Consider the following 21,817-nt stretch of genomic DNA (forward strand, 5'->3'; position numbering starts at 1 on the left):
TAGTTCTTCCCCATCTCAGTTTGTTCCTCTTCAGTTCTTACCCATCTAGTTCTTCCATTCTCTTTTCTCTGTCTAGTCCTTGCTCTGAAAATGAAACTGCCTTTTATCCCTTTATCCCCTATCCTCCAAGCTATCTCTGCTTCCACAGTTTCTGGCAGAATGTGGGGAAGTGTGCTCAGTCACTAGGCAACTTGACTAGGCAACTTCCATCACAGCTAGATGTACCTGTAAGTAGGAACCCTTTAGTTCTGAGTTAATTGTTAAGGTTGGATCTAAAACTAGAGATAAGACTTTGGAAAGGAGAAAGTTAAGCTTAATTAGCACATCCGCCAGGCCTTCTCAAACAGGTAGTCTGGATGCTTAAGTCTGTTCTTAGAGAGTACAGAGGTTGGGGCTGGAGAGATGGCTCAGAGGTTAAGACCACTGGCTGTTCTTCCAGGGGTCCTGAGTTCAATTCCCAGCAGCCACATGATGGTTTATAACCATCTGTAATGATATCTGGTGTCCTCTTCTGGCCTGCAGGTATATATGCAGGCAGAACACTGTATATATAATAAATTTTTTAAAAAAGAAAGTACAGTGGTATCTCTGATAAGATACTTTTGTCCCTCTGGGGATGGTTGTGGCCGGATGCTGCTAATGACAATAATTACAGAAAGGCCTGAAATTAGGGGTCCTGGCTGCATTACTGCTCTGAAGGTTATCAAATATTCCTTTAGTAGAGGGAAAATTGTGTTCAAAGAATAATGGAAAAGCTATAATAGCACATGAGAAATCCATAGTAGGACATCGCTAATAATCAAAAGCCAATATCACCAAGACTCCTTGAGTCTCGGCTTGGCCTCTGGAAGGCCCTTGGCTTCTTCCAGGTCTTAGCTTGTCATAATCAGCTGAAATCCTACTTCATATATTTTTGCAACTTGCAGCAACCATCCCATAGCAGGGATGGAAAAGACTAACATGTTCAGTAGCAAAAAGTGCGGTTGATGGCTTTTTATATCAATACTTGAGAGAAGGTTGGGCAACAGAGAACGGCACTCCCACTCCCACGGTCTGCAGAGCTTAAGGAAGAAGGTTCATTAAACACCTAGAAAATCCAGTTTCTACAGACCTGCTGCAGTACTCAGTGCCTACGCTTGTGCCTTGTAGAGAGGTGATCTCAATAACAGATTCAATGTTATTGCTATAAAGTAAATGCCCAAGCCACCAATGAAGCAATTCTTTATGCCCCCAAATCGACACCAGATATTTCAGTCTCCTCCTGATACACCTGAGTCTAAGATCCTGAGTGGTAAGCCAGGTCCATGACCCCCGGGGCCCCCCCCCCGCCCCCCTCCATTTGTGAGCAGCAGAGATGGGCACTCTACTCATTACGTCAGACAAAGTTCCTAGAAATGCTGTGTGCCAGCCTCCCCAACTTTGCAAATCATTTTTTTACAGACAGGGCAACTGTTTTTTGTTTGTTTGTTTGTCTGTTTTCTACTTCCTTCCAGCTCCTGCATGTTCCCAGGATCCAGCTGTGGTTTGAATGGCCCTCGAGGATCAGGGCATCTGCCTTCAGCCTTGTGCTGGGCTGACAGTCTTTCAGTGCCTGCCCCAGCATAAGGTCCTCACCTTCCGGTCCTTCTGCTCCTGGCTTGGATGACTGACTGGCTTACAGGTCCACGTAAGCAGTGTTTGAGGAATATTGCCTCTTGAGAAGAACTGCACCTAGAGGGACCTTTGACTTTTTGTATTTGCTTAGCATAGGCCTGGGGAGACAATTTAGATCCTAACATACCATATGCATTTATGAATACGAAGTAAAATATTTAATTAAGACACTCTAAAAGGTGAAATTTTCAGTTAAGTTTAAACTCTTTGGAAGGCATCTGTGCCACTGTTCTTCTCACAGGAGAGGAGAAAATGGATGCAACAGTTCACTTTCTGTGGTCTTATAAACGCTCATGTGCCACAGGTCATGCTGAGTCAAATGTGTGTGGACTGGTGAGAAAGCTTAGTCACCTGACTAAACTGATGAACCCCATGTCCTGGTGAGACTTGTTTCAAAAGAACAAGGCAGATGGCTACTGAGGAATGCCAACCAAAGTTGACCTCTGACCTCCACACAAATGCACATACATGAGCATGCACACCTGCACATTTATGGACATCTGCCCATACAAGAGCATGAACATTTACCTGTGTATAATATATACACACAAAATTAAGTCAGAGCATTTGGCTAAAATATAAGAAAAAAGAATTATCTTTTATTGTTTAAATTATATAAAGTAAATGAAATATTTAAGAGATGCCTATAAAAAAAACTGGACTAAAAAAACTTAAATACCAGGGAACTCTGTATCCAACAATTCAGAATACTTTAAAAAGGCATTTTTAATTTATAAAATCAACATCCACAGAAACAAGTGAATGCAACATTTGAAAAGGCACGTTCATGGACCACACATTCTTGTCTAAGCTACGGAGCGCTTGAATTCACAAGAGCCCTCAGATATTATCACACAGATAAACTCATCCTAACAGCAATGCAGTCAGAAATCAATAAAGAACAGATGGAAAGATAACTTGTTCCCAAACGATTCATGGACCCAACTGTGACATTTTTAGAAATGAATGACTATCAAAAATATGTCACATACCAAGGTATCTGATGATAGGTTCCTATGGTACTCAGGTGTGTTTATAGCTGAAACATGTTTATTAAAAGGTAGGCTGTAAGACATGGTGGTACAAACAGGCCCAGGCTGGATCTACACTTTCTAGTTCTTTAGAGATCTTTGCAAAATGATCACAGCACACAGATCAGTTCCCACAGAGCCTGTCCATGACAGCAGCACACTTCTGAGCTGTTAGATATTTCTGTGTAATGGCCTTGCTGTCTACATCAATAAAATATAGTTTTTAAATGTTAGTAATGTCTCTAATTGTACTGTTTTAAAATTCAACTCTTTAGGCTAAAAATATCCCTGACAAAAGCTCTATTTTTGTCTTGACATAAAAAGTCATTTAATGCCTTCAAGTACTGTGTTCACTGATTTGTCCTCTTCTAGGTAATTTATCTTCCCACACTTCTTGTTTCTGAAAGATACCGTTGGAAACCAACATGTCAGAGGATCGGGTATGACAAAGTTTCTTCTTGTATGTTTATTATCTTCAATATTCCTGAAATAAAAACAAGAAATCTGTAATATTCAGAAAGAACTTTTTAATCAGTAAAGATATAACCATTTCTGTAGTAATTTCCTGATATTACTCAGTTATTGTGTTCACCTCAATATTATCACGCCATCTCCTTGAAGCATCAACAAAAGCTATAGTTCATCAATTCATCACTTGCACTGGTAGGTAACACCAATCTCAGTGTGGTTGTACTGTTAAATTACCAAATGTAGACTTCATCTGTAGGGCTCCTGAGAAAGCGTGTATATAAAAGATCATTGCAGCTAAAGAAACACTATAGGTCCCGTGGAAGTCACTTTGAAGAGACCATGAGGAGGGCAGGAGTGATGGGAAGAGAGAAAAGATTATGGATGCAGGTGACATGAAAGCAAGAGAGGGGGAGGAATGGGGAGGGGGACAGCAGGACCAGGCAGGGTTTGGGGGAGATGCAGAGGGGAACAGGGACAACAAAATATGCAAGAAAATTCCATAATAAAACCAGTCACTTTGCATGTTAACTAAAAAGCCCCTCAGAAGAAAAAGAAGCTGGGGTTGGGGATTTAGCTCAGTGGCAGAGCACTTGCCTAGCAGGCACAAGGCCCTGGGTTCTGTCCTCAGCTTCAAAAAAAAAATGTCAAGGATGAGCCTTAAATAATTGTTCAGCTAATGCATTTTCATGGTAAATCCCTCCATTCTATTATTTGTTGCCTGTCAGACGCAACAATGCACACAACAATGCACACAGCAATGCATGCAGCAATGCACACAACAATGCACACAGTACACCTCTTTGAAAAAGTTATTGTTGGTCTGGAGAGATGGTTCAGTAGTTAAGAGTAAGAACTGCTCTCCCAGGGGACCTGAGTTCAATTCCCAGCACCCACATCATATGACTCACAATTCCAATCCCCTGTAGTGCCAGCTCTGGAGAGTCCTCAGGCACCCACACTCACATGCACATATCCTCTCTTCCCCACATAAAGAAAATTGAAAGGTAAAGTCAGTGCTGCCAGCAGCTCATGATGATGCTTACTGCAATCCCAGCACTCTGGAGATGAGACGGAGACATTGGAGTTTGAGGTCAGCCTGGGCTACATAGTGAGGCCTTGTCTCAAACAACAATAAAACCATCGCTTAACTGAAATTCAGAGTCAGTGGAGCAGTGTGGCCGTGTGCAGCACACCACACAAGAACGGGAATGGTTTCACACAAACGCAACTTTAACAAGTTATAGTGAAGCTCTCACTTGCCTGCCAATCAAAAGGCACACCCCCTTTGGAGCATTTGTAGTCATTTGAAGAGATTACCTTTCCACTAACACAAAAGAAAGTTTTTGTTATAAATGTATTATAGAACATTTATTAAAGTTGAAGATCTAGTGAAATTTCAAAACTAAGGTTCATCATTAAAAGGATATGATAATGTTTTTGTTTTTTTTTTTTTTTTTTTTTTTTTTTTTTTGCTATAAGCTAGTGACCAGAGATGAAATAATTTCTTAATAAATCTACAGTGTAGCTCTATTGCACATTTAAAAGTTTTATGGTAAGTGTCACACATAATATGGTTTGGGAACTTACTTCATACAAGTGTTTTTGAAACACTTAAGTAATGAACATCAAGGGAAATCTAGTAACAAATTTGAACCCATATGAAGTGCAAGATTTTTCTATGTTGTGAGATGAACAGCCACCTGATAACTGTACAGACAGATTGAATTTGTATACTCACTTTATTACTGAAGGCTTAATATTAAACAGTATAATGTAGTCTCTTATCCAGTGTAATCTGAAAAAATCTGATTCTTGTTGTGCCCTTTTCCCCAAAAATGAGTCTGACAATTTTTAAAGAAATTGTGAGATTTAGGGAAATCCTAGTAAAAATGGTCCTGTTAGAAATGTAAAAAAAATAAAAAAAAAAAAAAAATAAAAAATAAAAAATTAGTATACTCACATTTGGTAAATTGTTACTTATATCTGTCTTATGTGCTGTGAAGGTTAAGATGAAAAGTACCAAGATTATGATATCTAAATATAAGGTATTATATACTCACTCATTTTAACCCATCATGAATTAACAAGGTTAGATTAAGATCTTCCTTCCTTCCTTCCTTCCTTCCTTCCTTCCTTTCTTCCTTCCTTCCTTCCTTCCTCCCTCCCTCCCTCCCTCCCTTTCTTTCTTTTTCTTTCTTTCTTTCTTTTTCCAAGATAGAGTTTCTCTGAGTAGCCCTGGCTGTCCTAGAACTCACTCTGTAGACCAGGATGTTGATGAACTCAAGAGATTCACCTGCCTCTGCTGGGATTAAAGGTGTGTGCCACCATTGCTCAGCTAGATTCAACTATTTTACTAGGCAAAATACATAACATGAGAAGAGCATTCCACTATAACCACACCCAGACAGGGGTCTCAGTGCACCTGCTGCCTCCTTTATGTGGTGGATGCTGTGACAGTTGCATGGACTCACAGAAGATCATTTTTGCTGTTCTGGGGCCTTCTTTGTCTGCTCTGATCTTTGCCTTAGATTTCCTGCCAGCTGGGGCCCAACACTGACAGTGTCCACTCCCTACAATGAGTGTTCACAGCGACAGTTCGAGAGAGAGAAGGGCGGGCCTGAATCACGGCTGTTTCAGTTGACAAAGAATCTCTGTCATTACTTCCCTTGGTTGTGAAGACACGGACGGCAGAGATGCCGAGGCTCTCAGTGGTAGATGACATCTTCTGGATGATTTAAACTCTTGGTTTTAGAGATGGAGGAAGCAGTGTGTGGGGCTCCCCTGGGAGAACAGTTCTTACTCTTAACTGCTGATCCACTCTGCATCACCACGACAAACTCGTGCCATTTGGAACCTGGACTGTTTCCTCTTAACCATCTAGATGCTGCTATGGTTTGGGTAAACAGCCCAAAGGCACACGTGCAGAGTTTTGGTCAGCAGGCTCTGGCAGCTGGAGAGCGGTAAAAGCTTTAAGAGATGGAAACCAAGGGGAAGATTTTGGCTCCTGGAGGTGTGTACTTGTGACCCAGGCCCTTCTTTCTGTGCTCAGTTTCTCTGCCCTGTGTTTGCCTTATGACGTGTTTGTACCACGGACCCAAAGCAAAAGGGCTGAGCAAGCCTGGGCTGACCCTACTTGAACTGTGAGCCAAGACAAACCTTACCCTTGTGTTAAGTTGGTTGTCTCAGGTACCCTTCTCAGCGACAGTAACACTCTTTCCAAAACTGATGTGAAATTTGAGAGTGACTGAACATGACATAATGCTGATTTTTTTAAATTTTGGTCAATAGTTATTTAAATAAACATACTAATTATATTTATAAGGGCTTTCCATTTCTGAAATATTCTTGCTAACAATTTTTATTTTAGACCAAAATAGTGACAGCTGCTGTGCTTTTCTTTTTCAAAACACTTTTTAAGTATTATTTGGATTTCACAGCTAATAAGAATAAATTTATGCAGACCAAATTCTTTTTACCATGGTAGATGACTTGGGTTCTTGGAAGATAAATAGCTTTGACCTTAAAACACTGCCCCAGTGTGGCAGCAGGTAACTACCACCCCTGCCTGTGACCTGCCCCTGGGGTGTGGCCAAAAGGAGACCCTTTAGGATCTGAGATGCACGTGTTTGCTCTCTTAGCTCCTCATGGTCCTGGAGGCTGGATGTGCAGATCACGTCAGGGTTCCCCAGAGAACTACACTGGACTATACCTCATCTCTCCTGGATCCTGTAATCGACCTCTTATTAGTTGTAAGTTACCCCTGAAATAAACCTCTTTTAATTACCAGATAAACTACGTGGAATTGCCTTGTTAATTATAGCAATATAAATGCGTAAACTTTCAATGACAGGCATATTATCACAGTCCTCACTTCTTCTTTTTCTAAAGGTTTCTAAGTTCATCGAGGCTATGTTACTGAAATTCCATTTCAGAATTTTACCTTGAGGTACTGTTTTCGTCCCGGAAATGATGAGTGGGTGCCCACGTGCTGGAACAGAGATGGTCTGTATTGAATTCGAACTTCTTTCTGGCGTTGTATACAGCTCCCCTGGGGAAAGAGCAAGCGGCCACCTTCACACAGAGTCCAGTACTAACTTTCTACAACATTTACTGCCCATAGGATCTTTTTAGATTAGTTTTGTTCAGAGTTCTATATTTGTATTTAAAATTTGCCACAAAACATTCAGTTCTGGAGTCTTCCTACATAGTAGCCCAGGAGAAGAGAAGGGCATGGGGGAGCATGTGGAGGTGTGTGGTTCCATGGGCTCACACAAAGTCAGGCTACATTCCACCGATTTTCATTTCCTCATTCTCACTCTTTTTAAAGTAGATTTTGTTGTTGTTGTTGTAGTTGTGGTTTGAGTTTTTGAGACAAGATCTCACTAGTCTGTAGCCCAGGCTGCCCAAGAACTTATTAGGTAGCACACACTGCCTCTGAGGTCAAGACAGTCCTCCAATGTCAGCCTACCGTACTGTCTGGGGTTACAGGTGTGAGCCACACAACTGCTCTTCTCTCTCTTCAGTAGCTTAGATGATTTTGGGGGGTATTTTCCTGTCTATACAATGCTGTCAGAGTACATGATCACATCTTTGTTTTCCTGTACTAATTAATTTTGCATCAAACTATATCCTTTAAAATCTCTTCTTAAGTGGAAAAAGAATTTGATTACAGTACAAAGTCTATACTATACTAAATGGAAAAGCGTTTGAATTATCTCCATGGAAATATAAAAATGGGAAATCATGTTACCACTGCTATTCAAAACAAATCAGAACTAAGACATGGCCAAGAGGTAGAGGATGGGGTTAGCATATGCCAGGCCCTGGGTTCTATCCCAGCATCCTAAAAACAAACAAAAACATCCCAAATGATCATGACCACTATTTGGTGCATATCTTTATTTTTTTATTTTTTATTTTTTGACCACTATTTGAGAATCATTTATTATCATTTGAATTCAGAAAAGTAAATCTCAAATTTTCACATACAGGTTAAAAAAAATCCAGCAAATTTATTTGAATGTGTTCCTACCCAATACTAAAGTATAAAAAAAAATTTATTAAGGAATCTTATAATAAGAGAAAAGTAGTTAAATGTTTCTGTTACTTCAGCTTTAAACTAAATTAACATGGAATAAAATTGCTCAAATAGTTAAATATGTTAACAAATATGAAATATTTGACATAGTCTTAGAGATTTTCCAATAGGAAAGCAATGAAACCTTCCTGCTCCCCTCCCCGACCCGGCCCCTTATCCCCACCACAGCCTGCTGATAATCATGGCCGAATCCGTTACACAAGGTAGTAAGGGAGATTAAATGTCTTGGCTAACTTGGGCTTGTCCACGCTTGCAAAGATTTATTTTATTTAGATTCATATGCATGCAGTGCCTGTGGAGATCAGAAGAGGACCCTGGATCCCTGGACCATTAATGACAGGCCTTGTGAGCCGAGTGGGTGCTGGGAACCAAACCTGGGTCCTCTGGGTCCTCTGCAGGAACAAGTGCCCTTAACCCTGAGTCATCCTGCGCCATCTCTTCAGAGCCCTAAACCTTTTCTTTCTTCTTCTTTTTTAACTGTTATTAACTTTCATGAATTCTTAACACACTGTGACACAAGGCAAGGCTTTCCGCCTGCAGACCGCGCCCAGCCCCGCCCTCCTCTAGAGCCCCTTCCCAGAGTGTCTCATGTTGGCTGAAGCCAAGCTCTGTTCCATTCCCACTTGTCTAAAAGTTAATCGCGACTGTTGTCGCGTGATTTCTGCACCTTGACTGACATTAACACGTGGCTTTCTTCCTTAAGACTGCTTTTGTTTGGGTGGGAATTTTCAGATTTTGTTGTGTTTTATGGCAGGGTTTGTAAGGAACCTAGGGAGTCATACATGCTGGGCAAATGCTCCATCACTGAGTTATTTTGCTAGCCTCTCCATAAAAATTTAAATGAATAGATTATATTGCATGTAATTTTAATTTAAGTTAAATTTAAATTAAATTTTAAGTCACTATTTTGTTTTAATTCACTGTTTAGTTGGGGATTTTTGTAGCTATGTTCGTGTGTGTGTGTGTGTGTGTGTGTGTGTGAGAGAGAGAGAGAGAGAGAGAGAGAGAGAGAGAGAGAGAGAGAGAGAGAGAGAGAGAGAGAGAGAGACTCTGTGTAGCTCAGGGTGATCTCAACCTCATTCTGTAGCCCAAGTTTTCCTCCAAGTCAGGGTCCTCCTGCCTTGACCCTCCAGGCGCTGCGCCCTGGCTTTCTTTCTTGTTTCCCCTTTGGTTTTCATGTCAAGTTCACGCTGGAGATGCCTCCTCTTATTCAGTTTTTTTAAATTTCCGGGCTGATGTGTTGTCGAGTTGAGCGCTTGCTGAGCACAGGTAAGGCCCCAGGTCCAGTGCTCAGTATATGATAAAAAGTCCCAGGTGTTGCCGGGTGTTGCCGGGTGTTGCCGGGTGTTGCCGGGTGTTGCTGGCAGCGGCTGGCGGCAGCGCACACCTTTATTCCCAGCACTTGGGAGGCAGAGCCAGGCGGATTTCTGTGAGTTCAAGCCCAGCCTGGTCTATAGAGTGAGATCCAGGACAGGCCCCAAAACTACCCTGTCTCTAAAAGCCAAAAACCAAACCAAACCAAATCAAACCAAAACAAACAAACAAACAAAAAACAAAAAAAACCAAAACAAAACAAAAACAACAACAACAACAACAAAAAACTCCCAGGTGCTCCAGGACCCACAAACTACTGTGCAGACACGGCCAAGAACCACACCACACATAATCAATCCCCCAAACAGCACAGAAATAGCATCAAGAAACCCCAGTCACAAAGATAGGAATCCCTTAAGGAGGTAGACCCCAAGTTTCTGTGGAACATGCGCTTTACCAAGAAGCATAATAATTAAGGCCTGAAGATGGTGCAGGCAAACAACTCAAAGGCAATCCGTGCATGTGCAGAGGCCATTGAAGACCTTGTGGAGTCAAGGCAACCAGTTAAGCCCAAGATGCTAAAGGGCCCCAACACAAACTCAGCCATCCTGTTCTCATTGTTCATCCCAAGCTTGAGAAGCAGATTTCAGGCTACATGGCCAAGGTTTTCAGGCTCTGTCACAGGAACACCAGGTGACAATTGAGGTTTCAGGTGTCAGCCCACCAGAAGAAAAACTCTCTGATGGGTATAACCTCATTAGGCAAGGCCATGAGGCTACAGACTCCAGAATATCTTTTGTTTCTGCTCTACCTTCACATGTTTGCTCTTATAATCTTTTCCTGATATCTGATATGATGTATATGGATGTGGTGAATCACCCACCGCCTGTATTGTAGTGTGTTTATCTCTTGAAAACATCCCAATCTACTGGGTATTTATATATATGGATTGTCAGGAAGATGATTCCTCCAATTCATACAGAGTTTTGATGAATAAAAACAAATACTAGGATATGTTTCGTAGCTAAGGCCTGTGAGTTCCTTGAGGCCTGTGAGTCTCACTTAGGAGCTGCTCTAGAACACAGACCAGATTTATGAATAAGAAAACATTTGTGTCCAGGAGCAAAGCTGGCCCAGATTTCCTCGATCTCACTGCTGGGAAATGCAGTCATGGCTTCGTACGCACCATTAGGTAAAACAAAGCTTCAAGATAGCTTTAGATGAGACCAGATGCCTTGCTAATGGTTCTAAAGATAAACACTCCCAGAAAAGCAATCTGTAGTTCACAAGGACACATAGCTGAGCTGACTAGCTAGGTCATAAATACAAGACAGCTCAACTATTGCTACCTGGAAAATAATTAATTCCTTGTACCCATTCATGGCCTCAATTTGTGAAAATAAATTTTGATTAGTCAGGGCTACAGAGAATAATTTGACTCTGTAACCCCAAAACAAGGGTTACAGGTTTTCTTGGATAGTCAGCAGTTACACACACAGGGCAGAAAGTACATTTTAAGATTTAAGTGTTATGGTCATAGTACTGTGGAAAGTGCTGGCTGAGCTGATACTAAAAGAAATATGGTAGCTCAAGGAGATTGACTTGAGCCAGAACTAGAGACTCTATGACACCCCTAGTGTCTCTTTGTCTGAAACCTGGCACTCACCAGCCAACTCTGAGATCTAGGAGAACTCAGAATTTATGACTTCTAATTATAGAGTGTTAGTTCAAAATGTTTACAGAGTCATGGGTTAGTTTGACTTGCCTTTACCCTGCCTGGGACATATTTTTACTAATAATCATTCACTTGAGAAATGGTATGTAGCCTCTTTATGACTCCTGTATTCCCTGAAAGACGCTGTTGGGGTATTTAAGTGGTGGGGGGAGAGGAACAGGAGAAAGAAATAAAGAAATAAAGAAAGAATCCATCAGGAGAGTGCATGAGTGTCTTCTCTCCCTAAAACCCCTCAGATAGAAAAGTGCTAGTTTACGCCAACACCCTGGATTTCTCTCAAACCCTGTGCTGCCTTGGGGCTGGTTCCCCACATGCAGCATTATCAAACCAAGGGTGAGGCTGCAGCTCCAGCTCAGGCTCCCAAAGGTGCCCGGGTTCCTGGGAACCCTTAGAAAAGGCTTCTGTCTGCCAGTGTGAAGACAGATGGACTGACGTGACACATCTACACACTGTTTGCAAACTGTGCTGTATGGTGTTTTTACAAAGAAACTCAAGGCAAGATCTGTTTTTAGAAAAAGCAGAAAAATGTAAAGCTCATCTGAACATTATTATTTGTTCTTTAAATGTTTAGATAGAACTCACTTATGAACAGGACTTGGATACTTCTTTCTCAGTGAGCTTCTATTTATTGACTGAATTTCTGTCTTACACATAGACTTATTCAGGTCATCTGTTCCATCACAGATGAGTTTCCACAGTGTGTGAGGCTTGCCGAGCAGCCATTTCCTTTCTACCTTGAGGTTACATGTATACAATTGTAGCATTTGTTATCCTACTAACGTTGGGGTTACATGTATACAATTGTAGCATTTGTTATCCTACTTAAGTTGAGGTTACATATATGTAATTGTAGCATTCATTATCCTATTAAGGCCTGCGAATTCTGTCACTGTATTTTCTCATTCTAAGACTGGTGCCTTTTGTCTTCTTTTTCAATTTATCAGAGTTGTTAGTGACTTATCAAGATCAGTTCTCTTTTCAAACTCAAGTCTGGCGGTCCCCAGTGGAACAGCTGTGGAACCACCAGGCCATGCGACTGTCTGGAGCAGCAGCTCTGCTCTGTTTCCTGCTGCTCTGCGGTCCACTATGGAACCCTTGCTGGCACTACCCTGACTTTTCTGGATGTCTTACACTACGCATGGTCTACTTTTTCCATGTAGATCCTTTAATCTGTACCCTACATTTGGACTGAACTAACACACACACACACACACACACACACACACACACACACACACACACACAGGCACACATACACACAGTCATTTAAGAAAACATTCTGATAATCTTTGTGCATTTGGACAATTTACACTTAACACAAATATTGAAATGCTTGGATTTATGTCTTATTTTGTTTTCTGCTATTTACCTCTGTTCTTTTTGTTTGTTTGTTTTAGGGACTTGGGTTTTTGTTGTTGTTGTTATTCTTTGTTTCTTGTCCCTGTGTTGTGATTTTTCTCAGCATTATTTTGGATCCTCTTTATTTCATTTAACATTATGGAGATATCAGCAAAATTTAGGGCACGGAAGCTTAACGTTCTGCTGCACCCATCATTATTTTGGTAATAAAAACATTGCAGTGATTGTGTGACATGATGGTATTTTCTCAGCCTGTTTGGCGTTTCTGTAGGGACACTCACACAGGGTCTCCCCAGTTGTACACCCTCACTGGAAACACTCACACAGGGTCTCCCCAGTTCAGTTGCACACCCTCACCAAGGACACTTACAAGATCCTCTCCCAAGTTGCACATCCTCACCACGAAAATGTCATTTAAGAGCAGATCTATGGGCTTCACTTTGTAGAACATCAAGAAAAAGTGTACAAAGTCAAGTAGGTCCTTCGATTGAAAGAGTTTTCCTGTGGAGAAAAGCAAACTTGTGAACATGTGTACAATATGAGCACTGTCTGTTCCATTCAAAGGAGCAAGTGTTCTGAGAACACGATTACCCCTTGTTTATATTTAGCAATAAACTTTAACATGCCACTGAGCTTGGGAGACAACAAGACAAAGCCTCACGTTTGCTTCAGAATGTACCAAGGACTAGCAGTTCTAAAGGGACAGGTCTGTGAGAAACTTCACATCTGGCTGTTCTCCCAGGAAACCCATTTTGATCTCACGTAAACCATTTGTCTCAACCACACGGAAGGCAATAGAGCAGGAAGTGTGAGAAGGCCACTGTCTCTCAGCTCTGTACAAAGCGTCTTCACCTGACCTTGGTAACACTCAATGAACCTACTACATAGTAACTTTTAGTCCTAATTTTTTACTAAAATACTGTATATTTCAAAATTTGAAAATTGTTTAATCAGGTATTTATAAAGTAGAATACTATTTTAGATTTATGGTTCTTAAAGATACACCATATTTTAAAAATATGATCAGTTAGGTCCAGTTAGTTTTTTCCCTCCATTACTCTGAGTCCTGAACTTTAAGGTGAAACTGAAAAGATTCACTTGGACACTTGTTTTAAAGTATGTAGCACAAAATAACTTGCTCCATTTAGTAAGTTGGATGGACACATACTACGCTTTTTTTTTTTTTTTATTTTGAGGCTATGTGAAACATTTAACATGAAATGTACAATTGTGTTTCAGCTGTTAGCTGATGTTGAATTGAATGATGAAAATGGTTAATTTATGTTCCCTCCTGTTATCAGCAAACTGCAAAGTCCTATTTTGTTTCTGGCTTCCAGAGTAACCAAAATTAAGGCTGTGTGAAATAAAACTGAGACAGGTCTTTAGAGTCACATGTGTGAGCGCTCCTTGTTCAGTGTGTTCTCACAGTGATGAGAACGCAAATTCTCCTCTCTCTCTCTCCTCTTCCCCCTCTCTCCCTCCCTCTCTCTCCCTCCTTCTCTCTCCTTCTCTCTCTCCCTCCCTCTTCGTCTCTCTCCCTGTCTCTGTCTCTCTCCCTCTCCTAACTGCTGACAGTGAAGTTCTTTGAGGATTTCAAGTTCTCAGAATAAAGCAGCTACAGGACCATTCATTTCTCCTCCAGGTTTCCCACTGGCTGCTGTGGTTATTTGTACTTTTTCTTATTTTCACCAAGGCTGAGTGAAACACATTTGAGCTCTTAAAATGTGACAGGAAATTTGGGAAAGAAATGTGATTGAGTGTGCATCTGAAGAACAGATGGGCTTTCTTATCATTCAGAGGAAATTACACAGACTCCTGAATGCCCACGAGAGGGTGGGTGGGTGCCAGAGAAACTGAAGGGAGCAAAGGCAAGAGGGTGGTAGAGGCGCCTGAAGCCAAATGCACTCAGCTTTTCTATGGGACGCGCTGACAGCACAGAGGGACAGAGCTGTTCCTCCTCCCCGGTCCCGGGTCGGGGTTAGGGGGGGCGGTGGCAGCGGCGGCAAACCCATCCGCCCTCTTTCCTCCTGCTGTAGCAGAAAGCTGGCAACAGTAAGAAGCTGATTAGAGATGGACATTCATCAAGACCCGAGAGTTTGAAGCATAGCTTTGAAGGTAAAAAATGTAAGGAACCCAAAAAAAGGTTTATCACACTACCTGTATCACACTACCTACTGTTTATATAGATGTAAAGCAGGTGCCAGCGTGGGAAACAGCAGATGCCTTCACTTGGATATGTTTCTGTTTCTAAGTCAATTTTGAACTTGCTACAATTTAAAACTACTTAGACAGTGGGTCAAAGTGAAAGTAGGAAGCTGGGATGTTTTTTCTTTAAAAGAGTAAAATAAGAGAGTGTCCATCAGATTAATTAATATCAGGTTCCTGGGAATGAGGGGCTCAGGAACCTGAGACCAGGAAATGAGGGGCAGGAACCCACCTGAGACCAGGAAATGAGGGGCAGGAACCCACCTGAGACCAGGAAATGAGGGGCAGGAACCCACCTGAGACCAGGAAATGAGGGGCAGGAACCCACCTGAGACCAGGAAATGAGGGGCAGGAACCTGAGACCAGGAAATGAGGGTGCAATAACCCACCTGAGACTAGGAAATGAGGGTGCAATAACCCACCTGAGACTAGGAAATGAGGGTGCAGGAACCCACCTGAGACCAGGAATATGAGGGACACAGGAACCTGAGACCAGGAAATGAGGGGCAGGAACCCACCTGAGATCAGGAAATGGGGGGCAGGAACCTGAGACCAGGAAATGGGGGGCAGGAACCTGAGACCAGGAAATGAGGGTGCAGGAACCTACCTGAGACCAGGAAATGAGGGGCCCAATAACCCACCTGAGACCAGGAAATGAGGGCACAGGAACCCAGCTGAGACCACGGAGCTCAAAGAAACAAGGGAGAGGCTGAGAGGAAGGACCGAAAAGGAAATCTAATAATGACTGTAGAAACTGGAATCACCATGAGCACTGTCACAGGAACCTTCCTGTGGCCAGTATAATTCACACATTATTTCTTTTTGTGTGTTGTGTATGTGTGTGGTGTATTCCCACGTGTACGCAGGAATGCATGCGCAGGGAGGCCCAAGGTCACTATTTGGGTGTCTGCCTTGACCATCCTCCACCTTATGTTTTGAGGGAGTGTCTCTCACAGAACCTGACACTCGTTCAGCTAGGTTTGGCTGGCCAGTGAGCTCCAGGATCTGCCTCTCTGCAGTCTCCTCAGAGCTGGTTTGGGTCCCTCCACCATGGCTGATGTTTATACAGGTGCTGGGACCCAAACCTGGGCCCCTGTGCTTACACAGCAGTCTCTTTACCAACTGAGCCGTCTCTGGGCCACCAAATCATTTCTATGTTAAGAGTAGCAACCTTGACATACTGGAAGTTAGACACTTACGCCACAGCCCTGAGTTCCTTTCCCTGCAACTTCACTTCTCTGAGAATCAGCTGGAGTTTTTAACTGGTCAGTGTGTTGATTGAGGTATCAGGATAGGACTTGGAGTCTAGCATGTGCTGAGCACATACTGTCCAACCAGGGCATAACCCTGGTCCCTTAGCATTCTTCTACACAAAAAAGTGATAGGACATACTTGTCACTGAACATGTGCGTACTCATAGCTCCGAATTTTATGTTTTTACAATATGTGTATATATGTTAATTTGCTCATTTATATTCTCTACCTAAAAAATGATCAAAATATTATGCTACTTATAGTTCAGGTGTACCAATCCGGCTTTACCATTAAAGTCATATTATCCATACAGGAATCAGGCCATGCCTTTCCACTTAGTATGATAACAAACTATTTGATATGTTCTTTAAAAGTTCGTGGTGGCGCACGCCTTTAATCCTAGCACTCAGGAGGCAGAGGCAAGCAGATCTCTGTGAGTTCAAGGCCAGCCTGGTCTACAAAGCGAGATCCAGGACAGGCACCAAAACTACACAGAGAAACCCTGTCTCGAAAAAAAAAAAAAAAAAAAAAAAAAAAAAAAAGTTTTAAGACTATTTTGTGCTAAGTGACAGACAGACAGACAGAAAAGCAAACCCTTACTCTAAGCAGAGAGTGTTGGTACACACCCATAATCCCAGCACTGAGGACAAGGCAGAAGGATTAAGATTTTGAGGTCCACCCTGATTGAGAGTTCAAGGTCAACCTTAGCTACATAACAAGAGCCTAGAAAGAAAGAGAAAGGAAGGAAGGAAGGAAGGAAGGAAGGAAGGAAGGAAGGAAGGAAGGAAGGAAAGGAAGGAAGGAAAGAAGGAAGGAAAGAAGGAAGGAAGGAAGGAAGGAAGGAAGGAAGGAAGGAAGGAAGGAAGGAAGGAAGAGAAAGCAAGCGAGCTTAATCCAACATGATTCAACACAATAGAGTATGGCTTACCTATAAATCCAAGTACTGAAAACTCAATATACAACCAGTTTTTTGAAGTGAGACTATTTACAAAATTTTTCATTTTTGTAAAATACATCTGTTTCGCTATGATATCATCTTCTAGCTAGAGAAAAAAAGCCAAATACAAAAACAGCATTAATACCACAAATGACTCCTTAAATTAATAATATCTCAAAGACAAAAAATACTTTCAATCGAACACACTGGAAATGTCTTTGATGAGATGATAATATTTAGTTCAATTCATTAAGGCTATTTTCAGTTAGTCAAATTTCATTCTGTGATTATGAGAGTAATCAGATCTAAAAGTGTCTTTTTCTCTCCTAAATGCTAACCCAGAACATTCTCCTTAAGTCCTCTTTGAGACTCGTTTGATTTCAATTTAATTCTCATCAACATTTCAGCTTCTAATTAAGATGACTCTAGTCCATTCTGGTTGTTCTAACAAGATTCCATAGGCTGGTTCATACACAACAGTAAAGTTGTTCATTCTAGCTGTTCTGGACTCAGGGGAGCCCAGGACCCAGGTGCTAGGAGACGAGGTGCCTGCCGGACGCCCAGTCTTCATGGAGGTCTTACTGTGTTCTCTGGCAGAGAGAAGAGGCCTTCTGTATAAAAACACTAATCCCAATCATTAGGATTCTCTCCCCGGGACCAAATTAGACCCCAGGGGTCCTACAGCTTTATAAATACCACACATCTGAGAACTAGGACTTCAGCACAGTAATTTAGGGCTGACGCACAAACATCCAGAGAACAGTGGACACAGACATGCTCTGCGTCTGAAGTAATGCTACCAGCTTCTATCTGTAGCTGCTATGGTCCTTTGCTGAGAGATGGCAGGAAGGAGCTGGCCATTCCCACCCACACCCCGCTGTTCAGAAGCATGCTGCCAGGATCCTTAGAAGGAGGCCGCCCTAGGAAAGGGGGTGAGGGTGAAAGCTGTCTTTCTTGATTTTATGTGCAAGGAGCTTCCCACATCAGCCCCATCAGGAGGGTACAAACCAGAACCCTTGTCCCAGAGTGAAAAGAACTCAGGCTGCAGCTGATGTTCCTCTCCTCCTCCACTGAGCGAAAGGAGTTGTTTTTCCTTCAGCCTCCCCTCTGCCCTCTACTGATAATTCTGAAAACTTCACAAGGGCACTGTTTTCTTTGTAGTGAGGTATGTGCTTATGGTGGGAGCCATGCCACTGTCAGGCGGTCTGAAGTGACTGAGAGGAGATGGATGCTCATGAAGGACTCGCTTTTCCGGTTAGAACAGTGCCCCACACAGGGTGGGAGGAAGGCTGGGTGGCCATCTGGGCAGGGCCACAGCACGAGCTACAGTAAGGCTTAACCCTGGACACAGGGCAGTTCTGTGTCCTCCCAGGAGCCTTAGATTTCCTTTCCAGTTTGTGGCCTCTAACTTTAATTCTCTCTGCTCCAGGAAACACAGCAATCTTAAGCTTCCTTCGGGCACACTGATTTCAGAAATATTTCCTATTTGCTTGGCTACAGATTAAGGCAGAGAAACACATGGAGAAAGGAATTAAAAGAAGCATTGAAAAAGTAATATTCTAATTTAAAATTCATGTCTACCAAGTTTTCACCTGTAAATAATATGTGGCCTTGGGTTGGGCATACAGCATCAAAATACAATAATCCAATGCTTGTTTTATTTGCCAACTAAAAATAAATAATAAAATCTGTTAATGTTCATTATAGCAGATTAATTTATAGGCATATTTCAGTAATTAAATAACACTTTTCTATTTTCTGACATAACCATAAAGACAGTAAATAAGAATGAATATATTTATACTAAAATTATACTAAAAAGCTTCTCTACTGAGTGAGCAGTACCTGGCTCTGCTTAACTAGAACAAGCATGGACTATATCTTTTGCATTTTAGCTAAACTTTTATTTAAATAATAAATTACTATCTATGCAGTTAGTTTACTGTCAGCTTGACAAAAACTGGAGTCACTTAGGAAGAGGGACCCTCAACTGAGGAATTGTCTCCATCAAATTGGCCTGTGGGCAGCTGTGGGGGTACTGTCTTCATTAATAACTGCTGCTGGAGGGCCCAGCCCACTGTGGGCGGTGCCACCCCTGGGCAGGCGGTCCTAGGCTGCATAAGAAGGCTGCTGAGCAAGCGCTGGAGATGAAGCCCATCAGCAGCGTTTCTCCATTGTTACTGCTTCATGCTTCTGCTCTGAGCTCCCGCTGTGGCGTCCCTTAGTGCTGGACTGTCATGTGGAACTGTCAGCAAAAGAAACCCTTTCCTCCTCGAAGGTGTTTTTTGTTAGTGCTTTATCACAACAACAAACAGCAAACTAAATATCACATAAAAGTATTTAGAAATCTGATTGTACTTTATTAGCAAATAGGACACTAGGCCATGTCCTGGAGGTACACAGAACAGGACACTTCTTGCCCTGGGGTCTCACTGACTATTAAAACAGAAATGGGAAAATTAGAGCAATTAGATTGTGTTGGGTAAAGTCATCAATGGTGAAGATTATTGTACGACAAGATGGGAAGAGCAGAAAAGTGGAACAGAAAGAACCAGGGTACAGCATGTAGCTGAAATACAGTGCCCAGGCCTGAAGCATGGAGGAGCTAGCCAATCAGCTACAGAGCAGGGAGGGCTTGGACCCTGGGGAAGCAGGGATGCTGGAGACCATCCACAGCATGAAGGGTGTCTTATGACCTAGAGGAAGCACTGGGCTTGATCTCAGATGAAAGACAGAGTCCTCTGACCATGGAGAGGGAGTCTAAGAGAAGGCAGACAGAAATATGCCTGTGCCAGGGCAGGCCTGAGCCAGCCCGCGGCAGCGGAGTGGTCTGGGGAGGATGGGGCCCAGGCTGTCAAGGGAGAGGACAGAGACGACAGGCCGCAGGCCAGCAAAGGTCTGGGACCAATGCAGCGATAAGCAAGAGCCCTAAGTAGTTGAGAGTCAAACACACCACATAGGACATAATGCCATACAATATGAATAGTTCTTGGGAAGGGATTTCCCCTGAGATTTTGGAAAGCCTTTCTCTTTATTTTTTAAATTAATCAATTTATTTATTTTGTATCCCTTCCCTCCAATCCTCCTGCTCCCTTTCCGCCCCCTGCCCCCCTCAACCCACCCCTCCTCTGTATCCAGGCAGAAAGGGGCAGGCCTCCCATGGGCACCAGAATTTTTTCTTTGAGAAATCAACTCAATATATTTCTCACAATACCATATTTATTACCAGAAATATATAATCATTTGTGTGCACACAAAGGCTTCAACTTTCTAATATTCTTTCATAAATACTGTGGTGTTTTATTCTTATAACTTCCAAATGATCTGGTTTGTCTGTTAAACACTGTGTATCTATACTATTTCGTTGAATGTATTGACAAAGTGAAGGAAATTAGGGGAAAGGCCGATTTACCTGTCTAAATGACTAGGAAATGCATAGGGAAGCTGGGAGAAGCTTCCAAGAGCAATGAGCACCCCCCCCCGCCCCCTTCCCCCGCCTCCTTCACCGTGTCTCTACGAACCACCGTCTAGAAACTTGAGCAAAGCATTCTCAGCGGTGTGCCGGCAAGTGTTGCCAACCAATTCAGAATGGGAGGGCGGTGCCTCCTCCTGTGCACCTTTTGCCCATTTTCTTGGAATAATACTATGGCTGATTTCATGCTACCAACTAAATGTCATTGAACTAGGACTCAGAATGTGATTCACTGACAATCCTTGTGAGTCAGTAAGGGGTGGCTTCCGCATGTCACTATACTGGAGTTATCTCTCAGGTCCCCATTCTAGGGCATCCTCAGGATGTCAGCTCTTTCAGGTCCGTTCTTTGACCTACCTTTCTGAGTCCACCCTTGCCGTGTCCAGCAGTGTACTCGGATAAAAGAAGGTGGGTATTGAAATGACTTCCAAGGACCCGGACTTCACCTGCCTTTTGAATCTAGAAATAGAAGTACAGGGAGGCTGAATACCGATGTAGCTGAATGTCTTAACTTAGCAAACTAATGCAGATACTTCAAAATACGTTCTCTATGCATATCCACATAACATTGATTTGGATTATCTCACAGGTTGCTACCTGCTACCAATAACATGTAAGTACTATTTCCTAGCCAAAATATTTATAAACTAATGAAAGGTATACAAAAAAAAAAAAAAAAAAAAAGACTAAAACATATGGGGCCAGCAAGATGGTTCAGTGGATAGAGACACTTGTCCCACAAGGCCAGTGACCCAAGTTCCATCTCTGGAACCCACATAAAAGTAAATGAGAGAACCAATTACTACAGAGTTGTTTACTGCCCTCCGTGCCCAAACTATGGCATGCATGCCCCCCATACCATGAACACAGAAAAATTGATAAAACATTTAAAATTAGAATGCAAAATATAAAACAAATGTCCCACGGGATTATAGATACTGTGAATTTTCTTAAGATGGTCAAAGGCATCCTTTGACAGTCAGGAGGAGAGAGATTAGGCTACAATAAGAACGCAGCTGGGTCAGATCACTCTCCAAATAGATACATCTCCTCTGTCTGCTAAGAGCCCTGCTCACCAGCAGTGCAGTTTCTGAAGTTAGTCTACATGGCTAGCTAGACTTGGCCGGACTCACCTCTACTGCCCACTAGACTGCGTGGATGTTTTAACATGACTATGGCTGGTCCTCCTGCCTCTGCCTCCCAAGTACCAGGATGGTTAGGTCTGCTGCTCTGCCCGCCTTCTAATGTAAAACTTAAGAGAATTAATTCTAATATTACCTCAGAGAGT

The 21,817-nt window shown here is 42.3% G+C and overlaps 1 protein-coding gene across 3 annotated transcripts in view; it reads right to left on the reverse strand.

The window, feature by feature from the left end:
* Window positions 1-2,361: 2,361 nt before the first annotated feature.
* Window positions 2,362-21,817, reverse strand: part of Mgat4d (MGAT4 family member D) — a 49,337-nt gene continuing 29,881 nt past the window's right edge. For 2 of the 3 annotated variants that reach the window (XR_005091648.1, XR_005091647.1), the window contains 7 exons: window positions 20,887-20,988; window positions 18,650-18,725; window positions 17,049-17,163; window positions 13,032-13,162; window positions 7,096-7,203; window positions 4,894-5,050; window positions 2,362-3,168 (listed from right to left, as the gene is read on the reverse strand). Coding sequence is in view for 1 of the 3 variants with exons in the window: in XM_037206126.1 (XP_037062021.1) it covers window positions 3,160-3,168; window positions 7,096-7,203; window positions 13,032-13,162; window positions 17,049-17,163; window positions 18,650-18,725; window positions 20,887-20,988 (541 nt within the window). In the remaining 2 variants the exon portion in view is untranslated. The remainder of the gene's footprint in view (window positions 3,169-4,893; window positions 5,051-7,095; window positions 7,204-13,031; window positions 13,163-17,048; window positions 17,164-18,649; window positions 18,726-20,886; window positions 20,989-21,817) is intronic. The other variant, XM_037206126.1, reaches the window with a different exon arrangement.

This window comes from Peromyscus leucopus, chromosome 5 (assembly GCF_004664715.2).
Source record: "Peromyscus leucopus breed LL Stock chromosome 5, UCI_PerLeu_2.1, whole genome shotgun sequence".
NCBI lineage: Eukaryota > Metazoa > Chordata > Mammalia > Rodentia > Cricetidae > Peromyscus > Peromyscus leucopus.